Raw genomic sequence first — 19,361 nt, 5'->3', positions numbered from 1 at the left:
TATATATTGACCAGGATCAGACAGAATTTTCTATTTACAGTCAAGAAGGCATTCTGGGCCTCAGTTTAATTTCTCACTGACTGCAGTGAGCTTCAGAGGTCAGGTCCCTCCTACCCATCCTCAATGCTTGCACTTTTGAGAAGGTTCAGTGTTTTGGAATAAGCAACACAACTCTGGATGAATTTGCCTTAAATCAGGAGTAAAACAAAATGGCAGCCCTTCTGCAACGTGTACTGTAGTCAGAGGTCATCTACCTGAGCACAGATCAGCAGGTTTGCAATCTGTGACATTCCTGGTCTGTGCCCCTCGACTAATGATTTCATCTGGATCCTAGACTCCAGCTGCCTTAGAGCTGAAAGGTTAACTGACTAGCTGTTGTCTCCAGTGCCCCATTTCAAGAACCTATTGGCAGAAGCTTAGAACTCCCACATTTTCTTTGCCTTTTCCGTCACTTTGTATATCTGGTCTCCATATTACAAACAGAATGAAATACTAAAGGAAATGCAAAAATTAAAGTTACAATGTTGATACCAGAACAGAGAGGGTCCAATGATCAAGAATAGATTAACAGGTTGATAAGAAAAGGCTAAGTGGTAATTTGATATGCATTATTTAAAATTTTGAAGATTTTGTTAGGGTAGTTATAGAGAAAATGTTCCCATCAGTGGGGAATTTGAACCTAGGAAATTTAAAGACAGGACAGTCAATAATAGGTTGACTTGGGAATTCAGGAGAAACCTCACTACCTTTAGAAATTATAATGTGCCACTTATAGAAAATACAACAGACACATTCAAGGGGAACTGGATAAGTATACAACCTGGAATGGAATGCAAGGATATGCTGAAGAACTAAGGTGGGGAAGAGGTCTGTGCAGCAGAAATCTGGCAGGCCAAATGCTATACTATAAATTCTACCTAATTCAAATATATGTGAATAAATAGAGAATGAAATAAATGGGAATTAAACACAGGAGCATCTTTCCTTGTGAGCAAGTGGAGAGATTCAGTCACAGTCTTAGGTTTACCTGCAGGTGGCAGTGTTGGACAACACTATTTGGCTCAATCGAGATCTCCCCATCCAGGAGGCTGTTGATGACAGAACAGTCCTCATGCACTAGAACAGGATGCTTCAACAAGAACCAAACAAATCACACAAGATCAGAAGCTTCATCCTATTTTGTTCTGCATCAAATAGAACACAATGGCTGTAAACTACACAACGAATCCCAAACAGTTGAATTTCAGCAGAGCTATCAATATCTTCAATGATGATTTGTATTTACATGCTGACTGCAATAATGTAGTGAACTATGGCAAGGCGCTTCACAGGAGCTTAATCAATGAAAGGTGATATTAGGTCAGATTGCTCACAACTTGATAAAACAGGTAGGCTTTAAGCAAAGTCTTTTAAGAGAGATGTAATGAGGGTTCAGGATTAAATTCCAGACTTTCATGTTTTGAAAAAAGCAGGCAAAGGCTACAAATGGTGAAGAGACATCCAGGAGAATTCTGGAGGATGTGGTGGTTTTGATTTGGAAGGGGGTATAGAGTCTATTTTGTTGCTATACGAGTGTGGACTAATCTGCCTTCTGAGCTGGCTCCTCCCCCTTGTGACAAGGAGGAAAAGGGAAGGGACCAGAATCAATCATGCCAGAGATAGGACTGGGAGACTGCAAGGTCATCCTTTGTCCAAGTATGGAGTTGGGGGAGTTGCAACTGTTGTATTTTGAAGCTGGTGCAAAAGCCAAAGGAAAAATTGGTTACTTTCAATTGCAGAATGAACAAGATGAGGATTTTGCTATGTGTCCATACAGCGTCTTGCATTCACAGGGTGTAGCTGCCTCTGACTAGGCCAGCACTTACAGCTTATCCCTGGGTGCCCTTCAGAAAGTGGTGGTGAGCTGCCTTCTTGAACAGCTGCAGTCCGCACGCTGTGAGTTGACCCACAATACTGTTAGAGAACGAGTTCCAGGTCTTTAAACCAGTGATGGTGAAGGAACACCAATATATTTCCAAGTCAGATGGTGAGCGGCCTGGACGGGAACTTGTAGGTGGTGGTGCTCCCATGCATCTGCTGCCCTTGTCCTTCTAGATGGAAGCAGTCGCAGATGTGAAAGGTGCTGTCTACAGAGCCTTGGTAAATTTTTGCAGTGAGTTGTGTAGATGGTGCAGACTACTGCTAACAAGGAATACTAAGAAGGAGTAGGCCATTCAGTCCCCTGATTCTGTACTGCCATTCAATAAGATTGTGGCTGATCTAACTCCATATAACCTAACTCTAACCCTACCACCTCTGGTCCATATCCTTTAATATCATTACTTAATAAGAAAATATCAGTCTCAGATTTAAGATTAACTGAATGTCAGTGGTGGAAAGAAGGAATGTCGATTGGCCTTGGAAAGAGGAAAGTAAATCAGCATGCAAAGACACTACTTACATTGGTGAGGAAATCCAGATCAAAAAGACACAATCTTTTTTTAATAGACAAGCTCCTTACGAATGAAACAAAAAAAAATCACACAAAGAGGAAAGGAATGATGAAGCTCTCCTTCAGAATAGGCCACAGATGCTGAGTCAATTGATATTTTTATGATTGATACTGGTTCCGGCTATCAAGGGACATGGGAGCATCTACTTGAAGGTCGGTCCACATTTAGACAGTGGCAGTCTTTTAAAAGTAATATAGTGGGAATTTAGGGCCAGCGTGTTTCACCAAGAGTGAAGGGCGAAGGCAGGAAGTCCAATGAATTTTGGATGTTAAGGGATATTCAGAATTTGATAAAGAGAAAGAAGGAACCCATGTTAGATACAGTGCATTAAAAACAGGGGAGGCCTTTAAGGAGTACAAAGAGTGTAGGAAGTTGCTTAAAAAAAATTTAGATGGCAAAGAAGGGCCATGAAATACCTTTGGCAGATAGAATTAAGGAAAACCCCAAGATATTCAACGTGTATTAAGAGCAAGTGAATTACCAAGGAAAGAGTGGGGTCTATTCGAGACCAAACGGGCAATCTGTGCAAGGATACAGAAGCAGCCTTAAATAAATATTTCTCAACTGTGTTCACAAAGGAGAAAGGCATTATGTGGAGATTTCAATTGGGATTGTGAGGTTCTTGAGTTGGTTAAGATTAATAAGGAGGATATATTAGAAGTTTTAGTGGGCATAAAGACGCATAAATCCTGAGGACCTGATGAGCGGTATCCCAGGCTGTCATGGGAGGCAAGGGAGGAGGTAGCTGGGGCTTTGGTGGAGATACTTTGCTGGCCACAGGTGAAGTGCCAGATAACTGGGAGATAGTTAATGCACTTTCTTTGTTCGAGACAGGCAGCAGGGATAGGACTGGTAATTACAGACCAGTTAATTTAACATCAATGGTAGGAAATTATTGGAAAAAATTCTGAGGGACAGGTTAATCAACACTTGGAATGGCAGCAGTTGATCAGGGATAGTCAGTATGGATTGGTTAGAGGGAGATCCCTTCTGACAAATTTAATTGCGTTTTTTGAAAAGTTGACTAAATTTATTTATGGAGTTGGTGATGTTGTTTACAAGGGCTTCAGTAATGCTTTTGACACAGTCTCATTTGGAAGGCTAGTCCAAAGGTAGCAGCCCATGGGGTCCAAAGATAAGTTGGTAAACTGAATTCAAAACTGGCTTGCAAACAGGAGGCAAAGGGTAATAGTAGAAGGTTGTTTTCTAATTGGAAGCTTGTGATCGTTGGTGTACCACAGGGATTGGTGCTGGGATCCCTGCTGTCTGTTATGTATATTAATCTCTTGGATTTGAATGTAGAAGGTATAATTACTATGTTTGCACAAAATTTGGTGGTATTGTTGATAATGAGGATGATCTCGAGCTAGAGTCATATTGATCAACAGATGAAATTTAATCCTGATAAGTGCTAGGTGATGCATCTTGGTAGTCTAATAAGGGAAGGATATAATAAGGGTAGGTCCCCAGGGTGTACTGAGGAACAAAGTGAATTTGGTGAACAAATCCACCGATTCCTGAAGGTGCCAGCACAGCTAGATAGCGTGGTTAAAAAGGCAAAAGGGATGCCTGCCTTCATTAGTCAGGGCACAGAATGTGGGAGCAGGGAAGTCTTGTTACAACTTTATATAACATTGGTTAGGCCTCGGATGGAATACTCTTGTGCATTTCTGGTTGCCACACTTTCAGAAGGATATGGCTGCACTGAAGAAGGTACAGAAGGGATTCACCAGGATACTGCCTGGGATGAAAAGTCTCAGTTATGAGGAGAGACTGGATAGGTTGAGTTTGTCTTTTCTAAAGCAGAAGAGGCTGAGGGGGGATCTGGTTGAAGTGTACAAGATTATGAGGAGCACAGATAGGCTAGATTATAAGAATCTTTTCCGTACGGCAGACGTGTCTAAAACCTGCGGGGCTACATTTAAGGTGAGGAGCAAGTGGTTCAGAGGAGATTTGAGAAAAAAACATTTTCACCCAGGGAGTGGGAGGAATATGGAACATGTTGCTTAGGAGGGTGGTGGAGGCTGCTACTCTAATAACATTTACGAAACAACTGGATGAGCACTTAAAATGCCAGGACATAAGAGGATCAAGTGCAAGTAAATGAGATGAGTGGAGTTTAGTGTTTGTTGTTTGCCATAGACATAATGGGCCAAAGGACCTGTTTCTATGCTGTATGACTCTATGGATTAAAGTGAGAGAGGCTTCTGAGTTTAAATGGAGTTAATGTGTGGATTTGCCTTGAATTAACAGTACCATACTATGGTGCCTCTACTCACTAGGTGCGGGGTAAGTTTGAATTATTTACCCTAAAAACCCCAAGATACCTAGGCTGCTTCAAGAGGGTGATAGGAGGGAGAGATGGAGGGTTGGGGCAATACGTAGCTGTATTGTTGGCAGGTCCTGTAGTATGTAAGTGGGTATTACGTACTGTCAGCTCAGAATGGACAATGTGGCGGGCCACGAAACCGCTCGACATGCTCCCCCTCCGGGTCAAATTCCGTATGTGATCATCTGCCGACAAGCTCATGTAGTCATAGCGACCATCAGCTATGTAGGCTGCAAAGCACAACAAACATTACCATGTCAGCCCTGGCTCAGTTAGTGGCAACCTGACCTCTTGAATCAGATGGCATAGAGTTCAAATCCCACAGTAGAGACGAGCAAATGTGCAGGTGAACCATACAGACAAGCAGAGGCCCAGAGTGGAGTTGGACTATACAGATGAGGAAATGCCTACAGTAGAGTTGGACCGTAGAGACTAGGAGAGCGTCATGTCTCATGGTTGGTATACACAAATGAGACATGCTCATAATTTCATATTCATATTACTGCACATGCATCCTACCTGGGATCACTGAAAGCATGCAAATTGAAGCAATGCGGTTCTTTGTGACTGAATAGCTTAATGTGAACCTACACACTGATGTGACTGTAAATGTTATATTTGTGTTTGTGAGCTGCAGTAAATGTCTACTGGATTCATTAACACCATGTTGTCCATGTTCAGTTTTTTACTTTTTAGGAGTTGCTTTAGGTTAAAAAATCTTGAAGGCAAAACTCACATCTCTAGAGGCCCATAGTGGAGCTGAACCATACAGGCATATTTTTGTCTGTCAGTATGTAACTGGGGAGAGGTAACATCTGAAAAGTTAAACTGTAGTTCAGTAATTATAAGTAGGAATTCAAAGAAATGATTGCAGCCACCACTCACCTACAGTGACAGGGATCCCACGGAGCTCTTGCCACAGCACAGCTCTGGCACTCCTCATGATGGCCACATCAGTGTTATCAGTTATGCTGGGCTTTGCAATGTCACTGCTCTGCAGAACCCGACTTGCTCTGTTCACAAAGATGTCTTCAGAGGTATGGCGTGCCATGCAGAGCAAGATGTCAAAGAAAATAGACAGCTGTTGGCAGGGAAGAACATATATAAAACAATAGAGGCATAATTCACAGCCGTATTTTTCAGCAAAAAGCTTTTTAAATTATACACCAAGACATAGGGTTAGGGTTAGGATTACGGTTAAGGTTAGGAAAATTCCTCTCCTCAAGGCAATGACTAATGTTGGGGCACAAACCTTTTGGTCACTCTCTAAATCAATGTACACTCTTCAACCAAAGAAGTGACCCTGCATCAATGTGCCAAGCACTGGTACCTTTCTGCAAGCGCTCAGCTATGGCTTTGTGCATAACAGTGCTCACTTCTATGTCAGATTCATGAGATCGAGTCCCATTCCATAGACCTGAGCGCATAATCCAGGCTGACACCCAATGCAGTTCTGAGATGAGTACTGCGCTGTCAAAGATGTCACCTTTCAGATGGGATGTTAAACTGATTGGCCAGTTGGCTATAGGTTCAGTTACTGAGTGCACTCAAGGCTGGTAGAGGAGCCAACACTTCTGTTAATACTAGATGAGACTGAAAGATACTCCTGTCATTTAGATGCTTGTAGGACTTGGGTGACATTGGCAATGCCAGCATTTATTACCCACTCCTAGTTATCCTCAGAAGATTGCAATGGGCCTAGCTTGCTGCAGTCCCCTGTTCTGAAAGCAGACTTCCTGGGTTGCTAAGATTTTAAAAGTACCTGAATGGGACGAGTCCCCGAGTCCAGACCCATATAGGTACAGGAGTCCAGAGGAGGAGTGACGTGTGTGGCCAGGAGTTTCTCAGCAGTCTCCCACGAGAAGAACACAATACCTGATACCTGGAGGAACATGAAGCAACCGTGGACTGAGATGCGGCTTCTATTCTTTCCCAAGCTGCAATTTATGAATGTACTGTACATTTGATTCATATTCCCTATATGCTCCTGTGGTAAAGCATATTCTTATTCAAAAATCTGGTTCCTTATTCAGTAATTACTCTTCCTGTTGGCCTCAGTGAGCCATTATTCATCTGCAACAACAACATACTGTTCTAGCTTGGGATGTAGAGTGGAGACCAATGACTGACATTGCTCCGTTTGATGGTCCTATTCGGAGATGGGTCATCCTCTTCGAAATCACTCATGACCAGAGTGAAATGGAGGTAGAATACCAAATAAGTAGTGTTTCATCTGTGCTTGAAACCTGGGAGTAGGTGTAAGGAAAACAGTTACTGGGCTGCAAAAGGTTATGTAAGTGTGCAAATATTCCTGCATGACATCCTTACTGTTCTGTGCCCATCAGAACAAAGAGATTGCTTCAATCTCAGTTTTGGAAGTTTCATTGACAGTCAGTATCCACTGTTTTTTAGGGGAATGAGTTCCAGATGTCCACTCCCCTTTATGTTAAAATGTGATTAATGCAGCATGGAAACAGACCCTTCAGTCCAACTCATCCATGCCGAAGAGATATCCTCAGTAAATCTAGTCTCATTAGCTAGCATTTGGTCCGTATCTCTCTAAACCCTTCTTATTCATAGACCCATCCTTTTAAATGTTAGAAATGTACCAGCCTCCACCACTTCCTCTGGCAGCTCATTCCATACACGCACCACCCTCTGTGTGAAAAGTATGTCCCTTAGGTCCCTTCTAAATCTTTCTGATCTTACCTTAAACCTCAGCCCTCTAGTTCTGGATTCCACTACCTCAGGGAAAAAACCTTGGCTATTCACCCTATCCATACTCCTCAAGGCTTTATAAGCATCCATAAGGTCACCCCTCAGCCTCCGATGCTTCAGGAAAAATAGCCCCAGCCTATTCAGCCTCTCCCGGTAGCTCAAATCCTTCAACCCTGGCAATATCCTTATAAATCTCTTCTGAACCCTCTCAAGTTACACAACACCCTTCCTATAACAGGGAGACCAGAACTGCATGTAGTATTCTAAAAGTCCACCGAAATAACAACTAGATGTACACCCAGGGATATCCTCCCTAAGTACAGCTGTAATGTTATCCCTAATCAAAAATGCCACTTCACTTCACCTCTTGCCCCTCTTTCTATTCTTCCTATAGCATTTATTACCCTGGAACATTAAGCTGCCAGTCCTATCCATTCCTGAGCCACGTTTCTGTAATTGCTATGACATCCCAGTCCCATGTTCCCAACAATGCCGAGTTCATCTGCCTTACCCATCAGGTTCTCACACTGAAATAAATTTAGTTTAATATAACAGTGCTACCTTGTTCTCTGCTTGCTCTGACTGTTTGACTGATTCCTTTCCAAAAGTGCACCAGTCTCAGAATGATCACTTTCCTCATTATCTCCCTGAGTCCTCCCCTCGCCCTTACTAGTTTAAATTCTCCCGAGTCGCTATAGCAAATCTCCCTGCCAGCATATTAGTCCCCTTCCAATTCAGGTGCGATCTGTCCTTCTTATACAGGTCACTTCTAACCCAGAAGAGATTCCAATGATCCAAAACTGTGAGCCCCTGGACTAGTTCCTCAACCACACATTCATCTGCACTATCCTTATATCCCTATTCTCACTTGCTTGTGGCACCAGGAGTAATCCAGATATTACTACTTTTGGGGACTTCCTTTTTAGCTTTTTGCCTAAATTTCTATATTCTCTCTTTAGCACCTTGTCCTTTTCTTTTCCTATGTCATTAATTCCAATGTGTACAACGGCCTCCTGTTGGAGGGAGAATATTCAGCACCTCTCCGAGATATCCTTGATCCTGGCATCAGGGAGGCAACATACCATTGTAATGTCTCGCTGTTGGCTACAGAAACGTCTGTCTGTGCCTCTGACTAGACAGTTCCCTATCACAATTGCTTACTTAGAACCTGATGTACCCCGCGTTACAGTACAGCTAGTCTTGGTACAGGAAATTTGGCTGTTGGTGCTACATTCCCTTGAGAGTCCATCACCCCCTGCATTTTCCAAAACAGCATACTGTTTGAGATGGGAATAGCCACAGGAGACTCTGGCACTACCTGCCTACCCGCCTTACCCTTCCTGAAGGTAACCCACCTACTTGACTGTATCTGCAAATTTTCTCCCTTCCTGAAACTGCCATCCATCATATCCCTTTACTCCTGTAAGCTCCTCATTGCCAGTCCAGCCGATCCATGCATTCCAATAAGATTTGCAACCAAACACACTCACTGCAGACATAATTATTAGAATGGAAACTCTCCCTAATCTTGCATAATCGATAGGAAGAGCACATCACTTTACTAAAGGCCACCTTTGCATCTTAACAATCTACTGACTTAGAAAAAAGCATAGTCTTACTGCTCTAAAAACACTGTTCCAGGATAACTTAGTATCTATGCTTTATATTTTAAGCTTAGTCAAGAGACAGATTTGAATAAAATATATAATTTAAAAGAACCTTCTCTACCCATACTGCAGATGGGCAAATAAAAGTATGGTTACATTTTTAAAAAATGCCACTAAGCAGCTCCCCTGATGTGAGGTCTCCCACATAAGCTTCTTCAAGGTCAGCTGTGAATTTCACTGATTGTTTATTCTTCTTAGAACAAAATCCAATGTCCAGTACTTGAAACTAAACAGCAGAGGCAGTCAGCTGTGCAAGTTCACTGCTGGCTCAGACAGTTGAGCAGTTTATTTCTCTGTTTTTTCACCTGCCCCATGGTATCTGCCTTGGTCTCTCTTCCTCCTTCCTTTTTAGCGTGTGTTGTTTTGATTTTTTTTTAAAAGTTCCAAAACAATTCCAGAGCTTATAAGGCAGTAATTACTGCTCTAAAAATTCAAGGAAATCAGTGACAACACTGAAAATACCTCAAAAAAAAGCAGCTCTTACAGCCACAACTTTTTCCCGTCCTTCATCTTGGATTACAGATCCATAACTCCACGACTCTATAACCTGGCTCGAATCTTAAGATCATGCCAAATTCTGGATTCTCTTACCAGAAAAAACAGAGGAGCGTATTGTTTGGAAAGAAGAGGCTATGTACCGTACACTAGCACTAAAGATGAAAATGTAACACATTCAGCACACAGCACAGAATAGTTCAATGAAAGCTCCACTGAATATGAGCAGAGTTATAATGAGGCTTGAACCCAATGAATGCACAGAACGTAGATGCTTCAGGGCATATCAGCAGATCTTCAGAAATACTGTGGGCAACTCAAAACACACTATTAATTGTCTGATGTCCACACAGCAAAGATCTCTGCTTTGCCATCAGAAGCAGAAACTATTGCTGATTTTCACCATTTCAACACCAATCATTTTCCCCAATTGTCATTATTGATTGTCTTATCAAAAGAACATCTTAAATGCCCATATTTAACGTCCCTAACACCTCTAACTTAATTGCAACAGCCACAGAACCTGAAGCTGAAGCACAAACATAAAATTAAAGGCAAGCACACCAGAAAATAAACATTCAAGTGCATCAAGAACATTGCCAAAGGTGCCACAGCGTACAATCGAAGAATGCTCAAAATGTTAAACAAAAACAGAAGTTGCCGGATTGTGAAGTTATTAATCACCAAAGGGCAAAAGCTGAACTGATGACGATACCACTGAAGGGCAAAGAGAGATGACTACATTCTCATTTTAAGATGATTAGCGCATTGCTTTCTGGTCACCCTGCTATAGGGAGGATGTTATTAAACTGGAAAGGGTGCAAAAAATATTCACAAGACTATCACTGAAACTGGAGGGTTTGAGACACAGGGTCATAGAGCTGTACAGCATGAAAAAAGACCCTTCAGTTCAACATGTCCATGCTGAACAGATATCCCAAGCGTTTAAATTCTGTTCCAAGTTGTTGAGTACTAGTCCTCCTTTGGGAACAATTGAAAAGAATTTACATGCCAGTCTTACATTTTTGTTAAATATCTATTATTGAAAAATGCTAATGATCTAACATTTTCAGTTCTGAGGAAGGGATACCGGACCAAAAACGTTAACTCTGATTTTTCTTTTCTTCACAGATGCTGCCAGTTCTGCTGGGCTTTTCTAGCAACTTCTGTTTTTGTTTAAAATTTTGAGCATTTTTCTTTTGTGTTCTGTGACATCTTTGGCAATGTTCTTGATGCACTTTAATGTTTATTTTCTGGGGTGTTTGCCTTTAATTTTATGTTTGTGCTTCAGCTCAAAATGTGGGAAGTCTCACAGGTATCCATGGTAGAATCTTTCGGTTCTGTAGCTGGTGCAAATGCTTTTAGTTTATACATATATTACAATCAACATCAGAACCTGCTGTCACTCCAATTTCAATGATTAACATTATGTTTCTGTTATTTTGAAATTGGCAAATAAATCTTTTAAAAGGATTACAAACACGGAGTAACCCAGTCCAAACCCACATTGCTACAACCTTCCCTCTTTGTCTTTCTTTTCTCTTGCTTGATTTGTTTGTTTGTTGCTTCTATTATCTGCTTGTGCTACACCTTAATCTTTGGATTTGCAAAGCTAGCAGATCGTCTTTTAAAAACATATCTCCAGTCAATTCTTTGCGCTGAGCAAAGTGCGGAATTATTAGTGAGTCGTGGAACAGTGCATGTTTTCACTTTGTAGTACAGGTGCTAAGTAATACTGAGGCGCACCTTAAGCGATTATCAAAGGCTTATTTGGAAACTTCTGATATGAAGGAGCAATGTGACAAGATAGTGGGATTTGGGAACAAAGTTTTAACAGAGGAAGACATGAGGGAGAATCTTATCAGCAATGTGTGTACAGAACTTGGAAACACTGTCTGACAGGGTGATGGATATATATATATTCAACAGTAACTTACAAAAGAAAATGTGATAAATATGAAAGGAAAATAGTGCAAGAATATGGGGAAAGAGCTGGGGACTGGAACTACAGATTGCTTTTCATAAGAGTCAGTCCAGACCTGATGGGCTGAATGGACTCCTTCTGTACTATACTATTTTTTCATTCTCTAAGCTCAATTGATACAAGGAGATAGGGTTGGGGAGAAGGGTGACAAAGAGAATAAGATGTCCTTCCCACATACCAGAGGAACTTGACCATCCGATAATACACATTCCTTTATCCTTTCTTCTGTCCCTTTATAAATTATGTCACAGACATAACCCTGGAAAATAAAAGAAGCGGAATCAATTAGTCCACAATCCCATCCCAATCCCAATCTCAGTCACCCACACATGGGAGCCACACTTGTGCTGGCTCCAACTTACTTCAGAGATGAGGAGACATGCTTACTCTGTGCAGATCTGGGCATGGAAAACTGACCTAACAATGAGGAGGGGATAAGGCAGCAATACTACAGTCAGCTCCCAGTACTGAATTTCCAGACCTCGAACCTCAGACCCCAGCAAAGGCTTCAGCTTCATGATGGCTCAGTGGGCAACACGGTGGCTCAGTGGTCAGCATTACTGCCTCACAGCGCCAGGGACCCGGGTTCGATTCCAGCCTCGGGTGAATGTCTGTGTGGAGTCTACACATTCTCTTTGTGACTGTGTGAGTTTTCAGGGGCTCCAGTTTCCTCGCACAGTCCAAAGATGTGCAAATTAGGTGGATTGGCCATGCTAAATTTACCCATGGTGTTCAGGGATGTGTAGGCTACGTGGATTAGCCACGGGAAATGCAGGGTTACAGGAATTGGTAAGGGGATGGGTCTGAGTGGGATGCTCTTCAGAGAGTCAGTGGTGGGCTGAATGGCCTGTTTCCACACTGTGTGGATTCTGTGATTCCTACTTAAATGAAGTGAGCTCACATGATGCTGAACCCCTCTTCTTGACCATCCCCACGGTCCTAAATTTTTGGTTAGGCATCTGGTGTACACAGTAGATTTCCTCACACACTTGTGAAATTTCCATTCCAGGTGGAACTTCTACCCCTGAGGCTGGCCATCTTTATAACCTTTCTTTGGGAACAGCTGCTGTGACATTAGGCACCTCAATTTTCCTGCTCTCCACTCTCATGCAAGCCCGTCTCTCTCTCTGAATTTACAGCCCAATGTTTTCTTAAGATTGACCCTAGCCTTATGCCACCTGACATGGAATGTAGGGATGCAGACAGGTGAAACAAACACTGGCGAGCACAGGGTAAACGCTAATTCTCTTACATTCCCCCTTAACTCTCTGAACCATGACCTCACCACCGACTGCTGAGCCACTCATCACTTATTCTGTCTGGATATAATTTTCTAACTGCATCCATAGCCAATGAAAATTACATAATTCACTTCTAGCTCCTTCCCAAGATCCACAAGCAGGACTCTTCCGATCTATAATACATCTGTGACATTTCCGATATTTTCTATCATTTTAACTATCTCCAGCTTCTTCACCTATCACTATTTCACCACAGACATCCAATTTCCTGACACTTCCTTTCCTCACCAGGGCACGATGAGGATTGTCCACTTTTTCACCAAATGGATGTCCAAACAGCTTTCTGCCATGACCCTTGTCTGCCTGGCTAAACCTATTGTAACAGTGAACAACAGCTCCTTTCATTCATGTACTTCCTCCAATAAAATGGGCGGCATGGTGGCTCAGTGATTAGCACTGTTACTTCACAGCACCAGGAACCCAGGTTAGAAGACTGTCCATATGGCATTTGCACATTCTCCCCATGTCTGCATGGGTTTCCTCTGGGTGCCCTGAATTCATTTGACAGTCCAAAGATGTGCAGGTTGGGTGGATTGGCCATGCTAAAATGCCCACAGTACCCTGAGATGTGCAGGCGAAGTGGATAAGCCACAGGAATTGGGGGCTTACAGAGATAGGGTAGGTCTGGGTGGGGTGCTCTTTGGAGGGTCAGTAAGGACTTAATGCGCTGAATGATCTCTTTCTGCATTATAGAGATTCTATGGTTCTTCTATGATGCTATGAATAAAAGATGTTGCAATGAAAACCCATCTGGGTCATGTTGGTGTTTCTCATTTCATGGAGGGTGCAAAATTTCTCCTACTCGGTTTCTATTTTTGTAAATGATCTTCAACATAGAACATTAGAGCACAGTACAGGCCCTTCGGCCCTCGATGTTGTGCCGACCTGCCATACCAATCTGAAGCCCATCTAACCTACACTATTCCATGTACGTCCATATGCCTGTCCAATGACGACTTAAATGTACTTAAAGATGGCGAATCTTGACTTGGGATTCAAAACAACTTCTGCACTTTTAAACAAAAATCAAGTTAGAGAGACAAGGGTGGGGCACTGTAACAAAAAAAAATCACAGTTGGTGGAAACTTTCTGAAATCAAATCAAATGTCATTGTCCAGGGAGATGAATCACCCCAGCCCCTGTGGTGCCTGCTAGTCTCCAAAGGCCTCTCCTTTGTCAGTAGATACCACATGCTCGCTTTTGATGGGCATTTGAGCGCGGACTCAACCACAGACGTGGGGCAGACAGTTAGACACTAGGATACCCTCCGCTGCCTACTTCCTGGTGAATCTGACCAGGTCCAGAAGCAGGTCAGTGATGAGGCCTTCCATTCAATAAAATTCCTAAATTTGTAAAGAAAATGGCAATTTGGGAGCTGCAGCTAACGTGAGAGAAAACTGCAACAAAATTAGACATTACTCGACTTGTAGAATGGGCAGTTAGTGGGTTAATTAATGTCAATTCATTTAGCTGGAGGTGGTGCTTTTTGGTAGAAAGAATAAGCAAGTCAAATATTACTTAGAGAATGAAAGTTGAAATGGGGCACAGGAGCAAAGGGATAGAATCAAAGAATTGTAGGGTCATACAGCATGGAAACAGACCCTTTGATCCGACCAGTCCATGCCAAACATAATCCAAAATAAACTAGTCTCACCTGCCTGCCCATTTTCCTCCAAACCTTTCCTATTCATGTACTTATCCAAATGTCTTTTGAATGTTGTAATTTGACCCACATCCACCACTTCCTTAGGAAGTTCATTCCACATGCAAACCACTGTAAAAAAAATTAGACCCTTGATGTTTTAAAACCGCTCTCCTCTCACCTTAAAAATGTGCTCCTAGTCTTGAAATGCCCTATCCTAGATCTGAGAGTGTAAATGCAAAAATCATTAGAGCAACAATGCAGCTTCATAAGGTCATTAAAAAAAAGCAAACAAAATATGGGGGATGGAACCAAAAAGCAGACAAATTATGCTAAACTTGTACAGAAGCTTGGTTAGACTAGAGCAGAATGAACAGTTCTGGCAATAGCAAAGATTCATTCATGGGGATCTTAGAAAAACTCAGAAGGTGAAAGAACAGAAAAGTTTGCTGGCAGTGGTAAACTGGAGAGGGATGGAAGATGACTCATCTGGACTATAAATGCTGATGAAGTAACTCCACAGAGGCTGGTATCCATCATCAATTCACCCTTTATTTATACATGAGCAGTCCCTGACTATAGCAATGCCTCATTCAGAGTCAGTTACCAGAGTATCAGCATCTCTGACACTTCACTTTTTATATATTAGCCAGGTCTCCCTGATTAGAACAGATTAACAGCCCAATTAGGGAACTCATATTCTATGATATCCAGCTGGCTGACCTCGTTACAATCATTACAGCCAGCAAAAAACAGTTGGGCTGAATGTCCTGTTCTTGTGCTGGCGACTCTATACTTTCTTGGAAAGAAGAGACAGAGAGTAAGTGGGTTCTAAACTGATGCTTGGAGTGCTGTGCATGAAGGATTCTTACCTCTTGGTCAATGAGGTAGACGCCATGATTCCTGGCATAACTGACTGTGCCAGGGACAGACACTACTTTGACACCAGCAAATCCTTCCCAGCAAATATCTACAAAAGGAACCAGAACATTTACAGAACATCAAAATAACACATTACTGGTCCAACAATCTAGATCAAATGCATTTCAACAAAGGTATGTAGCAATGCAATGAAGTCTCTATCTTGATCATTTATGGCACAGTAGTCATCAACAATATGGCACCAAGCCAAATGACGTGGCAGGGTTTAGGCCTTTAAATCTGTCACGAACTAAGTTAGGTGATGTTGAACAGAGAGTTTTCTGGCCGTGGTGTCCCTGAGGAACAATAAGGGGTGCTGGGATAGGGAAGAAATCGATTTTTGTTCTGAAACCAGATAGTGAAACAGAAACCAGATGTTAAGCTTATACTTGGTACTATATTTGCTTACAGAATGCAAACTTATGTATATATACTAGTTCCTCCCTTAAAAAAATCACAGAACTCCCTTTATACTATATTTAAAACATATAACTAATAACCAAATTAATGCACAAATTTAAGGATCAGTCATGACAGGGGCATTGTAACAAAAAAAATTCAGATGAAATGTGCAAGGTAAAATTAAAATTTGGTCCGCTAGAGAAAATGCATTTCACCACAAAGTGCCCATTGGTTGTAGAAGACCTCAACTGTACAGGTAGGCACCATGCACACCCTCGTTAGGGGAACCTGGGTAGAGATATAATCACAAAAGACAGGCAGATTTCTCAGAGTTAGGTTAAAATTGCCAAAAGTCATACAATTGCAGAGTCCTTTAAGGGTCAAGCAGAACCGTCTCACCTTACCAGAATACAAAGTACTGGGATTTAGGATTTGAAACTGCATCCTTCTAGCATTAGCCTGGACGTATGGATGCTTGTCCAGTGACCTTCACATTATGCTACCATCTTCTAAGTATCTCTTCATATACGCTGTTAATCTACCTGCTTGGACATGTGATGACACACATCCATAAGCTTCACATTCTCATCGCATCTTGACTTGGGATTTAAACCTAGACCTCCTGGCTCATAGGTTGTGACACTACCACTGTGCCATAAGATCCCAAAGTGGTTCTTTATATTTCTTTGCAGGAGTTTACCTTTAAACTGTTTTGAAGGAACAGTTAAAGTAATTGATTGCCACTTAATGAAGCAGTGTAGAAAAAGCAAAACTTTAAAGGAAACTTAGAATACTATAGCAAACTCTCTTTACGCACAGTCGATAAAAACGACTGATTAAATTCATTAAATAAAGGTGTACAAAATGATCAGAGGTATAGACAGAGTGGACAGCCAGAGATGTTTTCCTAGAGTGGAGGCAGCTATTACGAGGGGACATAGTTTTAGAGTGAGTGGAGGTAGATGTAGGGGAGACGTCAGGTATAGGTTCTTTCCTCAGAGAGTGGTAGGAGCATGGAAATGCATTGCCGGAGAGGGTAGTGGAGCCGGCCTCATTAGGGGCATTTAAGCAGCTGTTGGATAGGCATATGGATGACAGTATAAGGTGAGGGTGGAGGGTGCTAAGCACTGAGCCACCGTGCCACCCCTATCCAAAGTGGAGAATGTGGGCACAATCCCACAATACCAGTTAAGCTGATAATAAGCCTCACTTATACTTGCTAGAAGCAACATTTAAAAACATTTGGACAGGTACATGAATAGCAAAGGTTTAGAGGAGTATAGGTCAAGTGCAGTAAATGGGACTACTTTTGTTTGGAAAACTTGGTCAACATGGGTGTGTTAGACTGAAGGGCCTGCTTCCATGTTGCATGACCTTGACTCTGACATACATTCGTAAACATGGACCTTTCTTTCAGTCTCAGAAGAAATATGTCTAAGCCTCACCGATTTTCCAATAATGTGGGAGTTTGGAAAGCCTATTTTTCCCCATTGGTTTTTCCATGGCAATGCCTTGGCCAATCGGAATCAACTTATCAACGAATTGGCACCTTTTCCCCGTAGTATAAACTATTATGACCATTCAAAATTTGACATTCTTGTGTTTTATCCTGGAGAGTGCAAGACAAAATCCTCTCACACCAGAGCTCACTTTTCAATGTTATTCAAGTCCTGAACTGCTGAGCAACTGTAACATTAATCTTGTTTGTTGAAACAGAGTGTCAACAGTGACTAGCATTACCATGTTCATTGCACTTTGAGCAAAGTCCTGGTTCTTAGAAAATTTAGTCTGTTTCATTACTGAGCAGGCTTATTACTTCTCCAATCTAAATTTATCAAGCTGAGAATAACTGTTCAAACTCATCTTCCTGCTCTTGTTACATTGAGAATAACCTTGAGATTCCAGGTGCAAAGTTAACACAGATGTCAGGCCATTTTAAATCTGTTGTAGAGGTGAAGCTACAGAGAAGAATCTGTCAGGTTACGACCAACTCAAGTAATCAATTATTTAATAAGAAAATAACTATTTCAATGTTTGGTCAAGGACTATAATTACCCTAATTTCTATATGGTTATTAAGAATTGATATCACAATTCATTAGATCACGGTCAGATTTATTACACATTGTAGTGGTGAGTATACGAAGTGATAGTGTCAACAGCAGGAACATATTGGTCACATGGGTGTCAATCAAGTAGCACTCCCTCTTCTGTCATTACCATGTTAATTTCTGACCTTTGATTAGCCGAAATTATTTTTGTCTTGGTGATTTAATTAACTATATTACTTAGAGAATGGTAGGGGCGTGGAACGCATTGCCAGACAGGGCAGTGGAGTCGGCCTCATTAGGGGCATTTATGCAGCTATTGGATAGGCATATGGATGATAGTATAAGGTAGGGATGGAAGTTAAACAGACCTTAGTATTAGAGTAAAAGTTCGGCACAACATCGTGGGCCAAAGGGCCTGTACTGTGCTGTACTGTTCTATGTTTTATATAACAATTTACACGTGTTTACTCTCCTGGATAGTGTATACAAATTAACGTAAAGTTTAACCTTAAGCTTGATCAGTGTATCTTTTGACATGTTTGCAAGCAATACATCGGCCTGATGATGTTGCTATTTGTAAGATGAATACTGAAGCCCCTTGTCCAACTCAGAGACAAATCACCCAGTTAAAAAAGCCTGCTGACTTATCAGAAACTGATGTGGATGATAAACAGGCTGACATGAATTCTGCTTCTATCAGGAAGCCAGTCAACCATCTCTCGGGGGAGCCATGACAAACTACATTGGTTCTTTGGAGACAGCCAGACCATCACTCAGCACCTTTCATTGGATGGAACTCATCAGTCTTGGTAAAGGAAAAACAGAGCTGATTAAACAGTGGGCTGTTTCTCTTGAAGACCAGATAGTGAATGGACATCATCAGCATCCTGATATAGCTTACTGTGCTGCACGTAACTGGGGGCTTTGAATTCAGTCACAAGAAGCCTTTCAAGCTGAGGGAGATTAAAGAGCAACATTTGATTAGGACAGCACCTTTATCAAATTTCTGCCCGTCGTGGAAAAGCTGATAATGCACACAGCTTAAAAATGTCTTGTGTCAGATGCCTGGGTGAGAAGATTTACTAAAAGAAGAGAAAGACAATGACAATCTGAGCCTTTGATTCCATCCCCCTGCAGACTAGGGAGCTGAAAGGCTGTGGTTACTGTGAATCAAACAGAGTATGGAAGCTAGGGAAACACAGCTTCATTCACAATGCACTCAACTTTGGTACTGAGAGAGTCTGGCGTTATCAGTGATACTGTCTTTCAAATGAGATGTTAAACCAAGGCCCAGTCTGCCCCTCCAGCTGCAAGTGAAAGATCCCACGGCATGGGACTTTGAAAGTAGAGCAAGGGAGAT

The 19,361-nt window shown here is 41.9% G+C and overlaps 1 protein-coding gene across 5 annotated transcripts in view; it reads right to left on the bottom strand.

The window, feature by feature from the left end:
- LOC125459658 (L-fucose kinase) overlaps positions 1-19,361 on the bottom strand; it is a 335,292-nt gene that overhangs the window by 47,567 nt on the left and 268,364 nt on the right. For all 5 annotated transcript variants that reach the window (XM_048546285.2, XM_048546284.2, XM_048546286.2 and 2 more), the window contains 6 exons: positions 15,501-15,598; positions 11,864-11,944; positions 6,584-6,703; positions 5,707-5,902; positions 4,924-5,051; positions 1,028-1,129 (listed from right to left, as the gene is read on the bottom strand). In XM_048546285.2, the coding sequence (XP_048402242.1) occupies positions 1,028-1,129; positions 4,924-5,051; positions 5,707-5,902; positions 6,584-6,703; positions 11,864-11,944; positions 15,501-15,598 (725 nt within the window). The remainder of the gene's footprint in view (positions 1-1,027; positions 1,130-4,923; positions 5,052-5,706; positions 5,903-6,583; positions 6,704-11,863; positions 11,945-15,500; positions 15,599-19,361) is intronic.

The sequence above is a fragment of the Stegostoma tigrinum genome, chromosome 16, assembly GCF_030684315.1.
Source record: "Stegostoma tigrinum isolate sSteTig4 chromosome 16, sSteTig4.hap1, whole genome shotgun sequence".
Lineage (NCBI taxonomy): Eukaryota > Metazoa > Chordata > Chondrichthyes > Orectolobiformes > Stegostomatidae > Stegostoma > Stegostoma tigrinum.
This window is presented reverse-complemented; position numbering and strand designations above follow the sequence as displayed.